This window comes from Macadamia integrifolia, chromosome 10 (assembly GCF_013358625.1).
Source record: "Macadamia integrifolia cultivar HAES 741 chromosome 10, SCU_Mint_v3, whole genome shotgun sequence".
Taxonomy (NCBI): domain Eukaryota; kingdom Viridiplantae; phylum Streptophyta; class Magnoliopsida; order Proteales; family Proteaceae; genus Macadamia; species Macadamia integrifolia.
In genome coordinates this window covers 26,659,751-26,671,154 of record NC_056566.1, presented here as the reverse complement: position 1 = coordinate 26,671,154, position 11,404 = coordinate 26,659,751, and the positions used below count along the sequence as shown (strand labels likewise).

At 36.8% G+C, this 11,404-nt stretch overlaps 1 protein-coding gene across 1 annotated transcript; it reads left to right on the top strand.

Annotated features, from left to right (window-relative positions):
* Positions 1-652: 652 nt before the first annotated feature.
* On the top strand, positions 653-10,902 carry LOC122091704 (mitochondrial Rho GTPase 1-like). Its single transcript, XM_042661782.1, has 14 exons — positions 653-1,026; positions 1,118-1,250; positions 1,387-1,533; positions 1,957-2,133; positions 2,311-2,562; positions 4,348-4,416; positions 4,600-4,655; positions 5,362-5,443; positions 7,568-7,779; positions 7,974-8,043; positions 8,223-8,335; positions 8,547-8,697; positions 9,360-9,546; positions 10,412-10,902. The coding sequence occupies exons 1-14, from the start codon at positions 812-814 to the stop codon at positions 10,483-10,485; spliced, it is 1,938 nt and encodes a 645-aa protein (XP_042517716.1). The 5' UTR covers positions 653-811; the 3' UTR covers positions 10,486-10,902.
* Positions 10,903-11,404: the final 502 nt, after the last annotated feature.

Here is an 11,404-nt window from a genome sequence, read left to right as displayed (position 1 = left end):
GAATAAAATAAAAGAGAAAAAAAAAATTACAACATCATTATAACCAACCATAGTGACAATAAGAATTTACATTTAAAGAATAATGAGAAATCATAGAAAGTGAAACTTAAGACGTGATCACATCAAGGAGATTGGAAAAAGTAAAAGAATAAAGCTCATGCATAGTTTGCATGTTTGAGACAAGTCATTGAATTTGACATAAGTTTTTAAAATAAGAAATCAGGATTCAATTCATCATATTTTAGGTCGATTAACAACTGGGAAGATTTGGAGGTTCATAGCACATCCAACAACCAGGAAGCTTTGAACAAAATCTAAAACACGGATACACCCCTTAGATTCTCCAACCATTGGATGCGCGATGCGTCTCCAATGGCACTGAAGAGGATCTGATTCGGGTTTGACAAGCAGCTTATCGGGACTCCAATCCTAACCAAGTGCCTAGTCAAATTTAATAATCCACGTGGCAGTTGTGCTGGAAACTCTTTCCATATATTGTTAGGCTGGGCTGACTGTCATCTCCTCCGGCAAATGTGTTCCGGAGCCCACTCAGATGTTTCGTGCTTTGACCCGGGCCGGGCCGGTCCGGTCCGGGCCATCCCAAATCACAGCCAATGACCCGAGAAACGCGAAAGGGGAGTGGAGATGGTTTGGAATGTTTCCATTAACTTCGTCGTCAAGACTCGAAACTACGCATACCCTCCACTAACCTGGAACTAGGGTTTCGGCGGTTTATGCATCCGTCGAGAAACCAGAGAGACCTCTTCGCAGCTCGAAATACCAGATACTGAGGTCCGTTTCACTAGCTTCAATGGTGGGTTCAGATGGGAATGCGAGTTCATTCTTTCAGAGTATCGTTCGTGTTGTCGTGGTCGGAGACCATGGAACTGGAAAGTCGAGTCTAATTAATACAGCTGCGGCCGAGGCGTTTCCTACCAGTATTCCGCCTGTATTGCCTCCTACGCGCCTTCCGATCGATTATTTTCCCGACCGTGTCCCGGTTGTGATCTTTGATACTTCATCCAGGTTTTAATTGCTTTTACCCATTTGTTCTTTTGTTGAATTATAGTTCTGTTGATGGAATCCCAGTTTTTGACATGAAATTTGATTCCATTAGCCTGGAGAATCGAAATAAGCTTGTGGAAGAATTAAAGAAGGCTGATTCTGTGGTACTGACTTATGCATGCGATGATCCTGCAACGCTTGATCGGCTGAGTACCTTTTGGCTGCCAGAACTTCGTAGACTAGAGGTTTTGCTTGTTTCATGTTTTTTTTTTTTTTTTGGTTTCCTTTCGGGTCTATATTGAATTATAGAAATTATTTCCTTGTTCTGTGTACATTTTTTGATCGGTCCTCCTTCTCCCTTTTCGGTGGGGAAATCTACAGGTGAAGGTGCCGGTTATTGTGGTTGGTTGTAAGCTGGATTTACGAGACGAACAACCGGTGAGCTTGGAACAAGTGATGTTACCAATCATGCAGCAGTTTAGAGAGATTGAAACTTGTATAGAATGTTCGGCTCTTAACTTAATCCAGGTATGATTTAATTTTCTTCTGATTCATTGATATTTTCATTTTTTCCCTCAGTTTCTTCTATAATTTTAATAGTATCGATCCATTTATTTATTATTATTTTTATAGGGAAGACTAGAGTTCAGGGCTTCTAGCAATACCACTGATAGTGTTTATACTTAGAATCGTTAATAAGTAGGGACAGGTGAAACAGACAATTTGTACTTTATGTAGTTTTCATGCAATATTGCAATTATCGTCATTGAAGTAATCAAAAGATGCATGTGAATTTTCCATTTTACTGTTACATTATGGTTGTCTATCGTGGAGTCAAGCATTATAGTCTAGCTAATCTCATGTGGGCTTTCAGATTCAATTTCCCCACATCCTAATAGCAGAATGACATTCTGCAGTCAGTAAGTTAATATTAAGTATATTCATCTGCAGGTCCCAGAGGTTTTCTATTATGCTCAAAAGGCAGTTCTGCACCCGACAGGCCCACTATTTGATCAAGAAACACAGGCTTTGAAGCCCCGATGTGTTAGGGCATTGAAGCGGATATTTATTCTATGTGACAATGACAAGGATGGTGCTCTCAGTGATGCAGAATTAAATGATTTCCAGGTTTTCATAGTATTGTTTTTTGGTTGGTGGGTTTTTACCTTAGTAATTTTGTTCTGTTTTAGTGGTTAATCTATGCATTTAAACTATTTATTGGTTTTTTACTTTCTGGAATAGTTTTTTTTTTTTAATCATTTTGTTTTTTGTTTTTGTTTTTGTTTTTGTTTTTTTTGTTGACAGGTTAAATGTTTTAATGCTCCACTTCAGCCATCTGAAATAGTTGGGGTTAAGAGGGTTGTACAGGAGAAACTGCCTGACGGGGTCAACAGTCATGGTCTCACCTTGACCGGATTTCTTTTCCTTCATGCACTATTTATAGAAAAAGGTCGTCTTGAGACAACATGGACTGTCTTGAGAAAATTCGGATATGATAATGATCTTAAACTCAGGGATGATCTACTTCCAGTTCCAATAAAACAGTGTCCTGATCAGGTATTTCATTTAGTGATACTGTTCACTGGAAATGAAAATTTGGCTCGATAATCCTGAAGATGTTTTGGAGTCCAGGCTGCTTTCCTTTTGATGTAAACTTTTGAAAGTGTTCCAGAATATGGACTACCAGCTGCAACTTAGAATGCAAATGAATTTTAAATTTTATGTTTGCCTGTCGAAGTGTCCAGTTATGAAATAATACTTTTGTTTGAAAATTATTCCAATGGTTTGCCTTAAAGAGGGCCCCATTGTGGCAAAAATCATTATAATTAAACTTTTCTACTTTGAGTAGGATTTCTCACATTGGTGTGCCAGATGTTGGAGAAGGCAAAAAAATTGAGGTTATACAGTAAATCTGAACCTATGCTTATTTTTAATTGCAGCTTGAGAGAATGTAAAATTTTGTCCTTGAAGACCTTGGCAGGGCATGTGGGACTAATTGCGCAGCATGGCACATTTGTATATGCATGGGATTGCTGATTGGATATGGAAATAAGTCATTTTCTATGCTATGATGCTCTTAATTTCAACCAGTGTTTAGGTTTATATTGGGAAAATGTATCAAATTGTGGGTGCTAATTTAAAAAACTACTGGCTATTCACATTTGAGTCAGAAAGATAAAAGATGTGATTGCTAAATTAAACTTTCATCAGACATGTGATAATGGAGTCTTCTTGAATATTGTTGGTCCTCACCTGTGTGGCTGCATGCAGCATACAAATAGGTTTTGATGCAGAAAAATAATTCTATGCCATATTGTAAAAAGAATGATATGCAAACAATTAGCTAATACTTTAGTCGCAGTTACAGTGTGGGCCAACAGGGAGGCTACTAGGAAATTTCCTATGGGAAATGACAAAAAAACTTCGTGTGGTTGGTTTGCACTTGAAATCAAAAGGGTAAGATGAACTGCTACCACCTTTATATAAAATAGCAACCAACTCTTAGTGGTAAGTCTACTAAGAGCCAAAGGCTAATTACAATGAAAGGAAACAACTACCTAAGTTCATTAAGTTTAATTACAATAGGAAAGAGAAATAACAACTGGACTACAACTAAGCTATTAGAAATGATCCCACAGTACATTGTTCCATGGAACACAACCCCACGATACACACTTTGACACCTTACGTAGCATCCAATAACTCTATAATCATTAGTTTAAAGGCACCTTAAGTCTTGCCTCCCCCACCCCCCACAAAAAAAGAAGAGGAAAAATTACATGAGGGATTTGGTCAGATCGAAAAAATATATATATATATATATATATTGGGGCTTCTTATTTGATTGGCTTGTGCACTCAAAGGAATTAGTTATGTTAAATAACATTCAAAGAGTTTAATGTGGTTTCTGATAGGATCATCCTTGGGGGTACCTTGAGATTTCTGTGGTGGAATGGACAGTACATGAGATTGTATACTATTTCATATCTGCAAGAGACACATGCATGCATTCTGATATTGCTGTAGATGGTAGCTCTGTACATGCATATATATGAAATAGATGCACAGACTACTGGTACTTGTTCAAATGATATACTTGTATTAATTAATTCTTTCGCTGCCAGTTGAGAAAAAGAATTTCCGTAAGATGTTCAACTTCATCTATCTTGTTTCACCATATTCTTTTTTTGTACATTCACTATGGTAGAACATTCAACTATCTGTGTTCAGCTTTGTTTTGAAATAGAGGGGAAATTAGACACTTACTTATGAAAGCTTGATTTTGGGTATTGAAGCTTCTGGTGTTAGTTCAAAATACTTATTCTAAACTATATCTTGTAGAGTGTGGAGCTGACAAATGAAGCTGTGGAGTTCCTGAGTCGAATCTTCGACTTGTTTGACCTTGACGGTGTATGGATTACTCTCTGCCCCATTCTTTTACTATGGTGCCTAAGTTTTGTTTCATTTGCTGTGATAATATGGCAAGTTCATAATTAGTTTATGTTGATGTTGGATGTGCTTTGGTTTACTCTTATATGTTAGCTAATCCTCTATGTTTAAAAATTCTAACCCTAAGTATGTTGTGCCTGCTAGGATGGGGCCCTACGAACTTTTGACCTTGATGATCTTTTTTCTACTGCACCAGAAAGGTAGGTTGTGTTTGTTTGTCTGATTTGTTTTGGTAGAATCAATGATTATTTGCATCAGCAAACACCAGAATTTTTCTTTAGCTTATGCTGAGCAGTTTTTCCTTTTCCCCTTGTCACTGATAAACTTATTGAAACTACTGTCAGGTACTAATACTTGTGCCACTAAATAATCAATAGGGGATTGTTGATCAATTTGTTTTATTGGCATGCAATCGGATATCATGCTTCTAGTTAGACTTGCTCACTTTCTTTTAGAAAGGGTTTGAAGCTTAAGTTTCCAGCCTTGCCTTAAGGCAAGGGTTAGGAGGAATGCCTTGCTTAGCCTCAAATATTCATCCTGCTCGGTGCCCATGCAGCTGTCTCACGGGTGTGGTTTCTATTTTCTATGGTGACTTCCTTCCTAGCAGATTGTTCTGAGACTTTTTTTGGGCCCGTAGTGGTGTATCTTTTACATAATGAATCTTGACAAAATAAACTGTGTAGGCAGGAGTGGATTCTGACTTTTCAACGCTGATAATTCCCCCTGAAATGCTTTTTATTTGATGTTACTTAACTCATTTTTGGTCGTTCAATACGATATTCCATTCGTGTCATAAACATTGTGCTTATGGTGCTGTCTTAGTAATCTTTCACTGTGTTGCCGATACTTTTCTTATCTGTTCTGTCTTATAATCTAATGTAGTTATCTTCCGTTTCTGAATGTCAGTCCTTGGCGAGAAGCTCCTTATAAAGAGGCTGCGGAGAAGACTGCGTTGGGTGGTTTATCACTTGATGGATTTCTGTCATTGGTGTGTACGTCCACTGAAGGAGCATAGTACTTCAAATATTTCTTATGTGTTTCTGTTTAAATTTGTCTCCTTGTCATGTATAAGCCCATTGATTTAGGGTTTCTATCATTTTTAGCTTGATTGACAAATTTTGATGTAAGAACTTCACATCTGACGTTTGTTTTTAATCATGTGGGTTGCAAAGTATTTGGATTTTAAACTGCTGGTATCCTTTTGTTTCACTGCCATTTTTTCCTGATGTAAGCTTTGACTTTCATTTACCATTTGTTTGAACCACTTTAATTTTCCTTTTCAAGCTATTTATGTAGAAAATTTCTGAAAATAATGCTGGTCATATTGACTACCACTATTTGGCGCTTGTATACTATGCATTTCAATTTATATCTATGTTATTGAAATGCTTATGCACTTTTTCAGGTGTTCTAACATTTCTATCCTGATTAAACTGTTTGATGGGGGGCGGTAGGGGTAGGGAAGAATCCTGAGGTGAACTCAAGGTTGCAGGGGAGAGGGAGAAATCGCACTAAGAAAAGAAAAGGGGGAAGAAGGAGGATCTCACACACTCCTGCAGGCACCCAAACACCAACTTAATTCATCATTCTTCAAATCTGTCTTCAATCGTTGGTTACACATGTATTTAAATGAAATAAAACTACTAAAACTTGAAACCAACTCTAAATAAGAAACTAACTCAATCTAAAACAAATTAAGAAACTGATATCTCCCCATGTATCCTACTTGAATTAAAATATTACATAATATTCCCAAATAAATAAGATTTCCTAAAATCCTACTAGACCAAATAACCAAATATGGATTGGACTTATCTTCGTCTGGAAACCCAGATGGGTATGGGTCGGTCCATGGATGTGCATCTACATCAACTTTTTGGGTGTTGAGAAAAACTTGTCCACAAGTTTTGTAGAACGGGAGAATCAACACCAATCGATCAGCATCCATCATTGCATGTATGAAGTCATTATCAAAGCCTTGATCGAATGCTATGAAATCCACGACGCGAAGTTCTTTGTTGAAGTAGTGACTCGGAAAAATAAAATCGATCGGTTCATTGAAGAGTTCAACCGATTTAAAAATTTTCGCAAGTTGATCTTTAATTTCCAACGATGCCATCTCATCTTCTAGCTTGCCTACCTGTTGTTCAATGGCTGAGATCAAGTAGTTGAAGGTAAGTGTGCTTGGGTTTTGATGTCCATGCAATGTTGTTGAATATCATCAAGCTTCTCTTGCATTAATTGCATTTGTTGACAAATATCCAATAAAAGATCTACATCCATCGACTAAGTTTGCTCCTTTTTTTTTTTTTTTTTTTTTTTAATTTTAAATTTATTTTTTTCATCTCTGTGTCTGCTGGCAGAACCCAGAAAGGATGATATGTTTTCTTCTCTTTGTCGACTTCTCTAAGAAAAACATAAAGATGGGAAGATGGGAAGGGAAGGAAGGGATGGAAGGAAGAAAAGGAATGGGGATCCTTTGGTCCTGATACCACTTGATGGGGGGCGGTAGGGGTAGAGAAGAATCATGAGGTAAACTTAGGGTTGCAGGGGAGAGGGAGAAATCACACTAAGAAAAGAAAAGGGGGAAGAAGGAGGATCTCACACACGCCCGCTGGCACTCAAGCACCAACTTAATTCATCATTCTTCAAATTTGTCTTCAATCGTTGGTTACACATTTTTTTAAAGGAAATAAAACTACTAAAACTTGAAACCAACTTTAAATGAGAAACTAACTCAATCTAAAACAAATTAAGAAATTGATATCTCCCTACGTGTCGTATTTGAAATAAAAGATTACATAATATTCCCAAATAAATAAGATTTCCTAAAATCCTACTAGACCAAATAACCAAATATGGATCAGACTTATCTTCGTCTGGAAACCCAGATGGGTATGGGTCGGTCCATGGGTGTGCATCTACATCACTGTTGCTATGTTCTATGACTTTTAATTTTTAATTTTTTTTTTCAGATGTTATGTCCTGCTTTTTCGTCCTCATCCTTTTCCTCATGTAATTTTGAAGTACATACAATTATCATTTGTTGAACGTTCTTAGCTTCTGTTTTTTAGCTATTGTATGTATGTAATATCTGGAATGTTGGCTGCAGTGGGCCCTCATGACACTGCTGGACCCAGCTCGTAGTCTGTCAAATTTAATATGCATTGGTTATGCTGGTGATCCTGCATCAGCAATCCGTGTAACTAGAAAAAGACGGATAGATCGCAAGAAGCAACAATCAGAAAGAAATGTGTACCAGTGCTTTGTCTTCGGACCTGAAAATGGTGGAAAGTCTGCACTTTTGAATTCATTTATTGGAAGGTGCATGCTCTAGCTGATTGGTCCGATTTAATTTTAGTTCTGATTTATGTTAGTCTTTGGAATCAACTAAAAATTGGCCTTGATTTCACCTGTATATTTCAAATATTCATTATTTCCTTAGAAATCCACTTCGAGTTATCTTCCCTGCTTCAGTTGAGTGTAATGACATTTGTTGTTTGTTACTCCAAATGCAGGCCCTTCCCTGAAATTTATACTTCAACGACTAATGAGCACTTTGCAGTTAATGTTGTTGATCCACTAGGGGTAAGTACTATTCTAAGCATCAGTATAACAGCATGAACCTCTTATAACTTGGCAGAATACCTCTCTTTCTTTTATATTTGTGATTGTTTTCATTCTCTGTATTTAAAGCAATATGGTCATTTGTTCGTTTGGATTTTGTGTAGCTGATTTTACTTAATTGGTAAAACTTGCCTTTGAAGGGATCTAAGAAAACACTTATCTTGCGAGAGATACCAGAAGGAGGAGTTAAAAATCTGCTGTCTAATAAGGAGTCTTTGGCAGCCTGTGACATAGCAGTATTTGTTCATGACAGGTGATTATATTGCTGTTATGTTTATTAGGTTTAATTCCATTTAAAATGTGCTATTTTATGTTTTTTATATTTTTATTTTGGGATATATATACTTCTGTAAGCCAAAACTATTTGTTTCTATACTTCTACCTTGGCACACCAGTTATGTTTTCATCATGCCTTTTAGTTATTCCTGTGAGTGCTAACAGGAAAATAATCTTTATCATTTCAGTTCTGATGAAAGTTCATGGAAGAGGGCAACTGAATTGCTTGTGGAGGTTGCCAGTCATGGAGAGGCTAGTGGCTTTGAGGTTCCTTGCCTCATTGTTGCGGCCAAGGACGATCTTGATCCTTATCCGATGGCCATACACGATTCTACAAGGGTAATTGTTTTATTACTTGAAAGAATGTTATGTGGCTTTCCGTCATTCATTTACTCCTGATTTGAAAACAAGAATGTTTTTGAGGTTCTGTCATGCTGTCTTTCAAGGGAGATTCATGACTTTCCTACTTGTATTTACACAAGTATCCCTCAGATTCTGGTCAAAATTTTAGCAGTTAAAACAGTGGTATTTTCTGAACAGAGCCTGGTAATTTCATTTTATTGGTCCAACCATAAATTATTCTAATGGCTAATATTAAAATTGATCACCCCAAAATGGATCTACTTGATAATTCTACTTCACTCCAAATTTTGATGGTTCAAACAATCTTTATTGGGAAAACAGAGGATATCTCGATCGGGAAACCTTGCACTTGCCCATTCAAACACCTTTGACTTACCATAACTGTTTTTCCGGATAGTGAATAATTCTCGTACATGTTTGATGTCATGTCCTGGTTCTCAGGATGTTACAATTACACAGATAGCAGTGGTAGTTCCTATTACTTTATCTTATATGTTTGACTTTTAATTTTCTTTTGTCTCTGTTTTTCCTTTGTGATGGTATTCCTTTCCCTAAATACGGTTACATATCCTTGTGTTTATGTGATATGCGTAACATACTTAACAATAATTTTCTTCATATTAAATGTGTTGCTGTAGGTTAGTCAGGATATGGGAATTGAAGCCCCTATTACTGTGAGCATTAAATTAGGAGATTATAATAGTATATTCCAAAGGATAATCAATGCAGCAAAGCACCCTCATTTGAGCATTCCTGAAACAGAAGCTGGAAGAAACCGCAAGCATTACCATCAACTTGTTAATCGTTCTCTTATGTTTGTTTCAGGTATGTTTGTTGGTTTTTTGATATTTCAGGGGGGATCCTATTGGTTCATTGAGTTTTTGAAGCTCGAAAAATCTATTAAATGAGATTTATGAAGTAAACTTTGGAAATTATGGTTTTTGAAAATAACTGTTATTTTTTCTCATGATATTTAATTTGTGAAAGCTTTGTGAAGTTGAAAAGTTTTTGTACTCCAAAGGATTTGTTCATCTATACTTAAGGAAATATATATCTTCAAAAACTGCTGTGAACAAATGTCACTTGTTACCCATTCTGTACAGAAATTGGCACGCTTTTAGGATGCTTGAATCCTTTTGTTCCTGGAGTCCCATGTTGCAGTTATTGTTATAAATCTCACCTTGGTTTAAAAAAAAAGAAAAAGTAGTGCTTAGTTGTAAATATTGTGGCAACAATTAATCCAGAATTACATCTTACGATTATGCTGTGTTATATGTATGTTTTTACAGCTCCACCATTGTCTGGGGAAAATTCAAATGTATAATTATTGTAAAAAGATAAAACGAAAAATCTTGGAGGATGGATTTGTTGTCAGGAGTTGCATACTGTCAGTTTGCAATTTATTCACGAGAAAAAAAGCTGCCAGGCTGCAAAGCATATGTTAGTGCCTCCATGTCTATCTCTCCCCCCTCCTCAGAGAGACTTGGGGTGCTAGTGTATGCTATGCAGCCAGACAGGGAACTCAATACCATTTCAGTTTTATGAAATTAACCTGCCTGGTCAAATGTCATACTACCAATTTGTGTTTATTAATATGCCAGTGAGGTTCTTCCCGTTTTTGGTAGTGAGTGATTTCTTGCACTCATGGTTTCTATATATGTTTAGATAATTTCTGTTTCACCATCTACAGTTGGGGCGGCAGTTGCTCTTGTTGGATTGGCTGCATACCGTGTTTATGGTTCAAGGAAGAATAGCTCTGGTTAACAGGTTGGTGGTTACTTGCCAAACAGCGTCTTGGGTAGTGCCATGTCAACAAGTATTATCATCATTTGGTTGTAGATCAGTCTCCTTCAAGTTTGGAGTTCTTAAGATGATAATTCTGTACAGTGCCTCTGCAAAGGTTTTTTCGGGTGCAGGCCTCTTCTGTTATCCTCAGCAATTTTAATTTGAAATTTATTTTCCCGGGCATATACTATTCTGTCTTTAGAATTTGTCAGTCCTCCTTGCAGGGTTTTATAAATTTCCCTGAGCCTGATCTGTAGAGTAGGCCAATTTAGAAATGGTTTTTGTAGAACAATTACTTTAAAGTCTAGCTATGGAGCTTATGCCATCCCCCTAATTGTATACCACAATAATGATATCCAAAATTTTATCTAAATTTAATGGGGTCGTTTACATGGAGATTCCAAGCAAGGAGCATGAGTATCTATGCAAAAAGATTGATGGGTTATGATTAATTATAATAAGTGTTGACTGTAAATATGATGCATCCTTATAAATCAGTCACATGCTTATAACGACAGACTATGATAAGAGGCTAGCGCTAGGATCACCTTAGTTGTATGCAACAACAACACAACTTGATCTTATCCCAAGTAACTGGGGTTGGTTAATCCCTTTGATTGTATGATTATATTGAAATGCTCAGAGTGGGACAGTTATCTTTAGTTCTCCCTTTCAAGTTGGCCTGGATGGTTTCGGATCCTGATCTTTAAAACCTATGACTCGTTAATTTGTGTTAATGCATTGCTTCCTAAGCCAGTTGCTGAGTTCTCATAATATTGTTCTCTATGTTATCGTATATGTTCATTAAACTCAGAAAATGAACTCAAACTCAGAATCAGGGTTGAATCGGTCTCGCGATTCCAATCAGATCTGAAAAAAATTGAGCGATTCAGTTCCC

Excerpts from the sequence above, each read along its gene's own strand:
- LOC122091704 (XM_042661782.1), top strand. The coding sequence starts at position 812 with ATGGTGGGTTCAGATGGGAATGCGAGTTCATTCTTTCAGAGTATCGTT. Across the intron at positions 1,251-1,386 it reads CAGAACTTCGTAGACTAGAG|GTGAAGGTGCCGGTTATTGT; the intron begins GTTTTGCTTGTT and ends GGAAATCTACAG. Across the intron at positions 2,134-2,310 it reads CAGAATTAAATGATTTCCAG|GTTAAATGTTTTAATGCTCC; the intron begins GTTTTCATAGTA and ends TTTTGTTGACAG.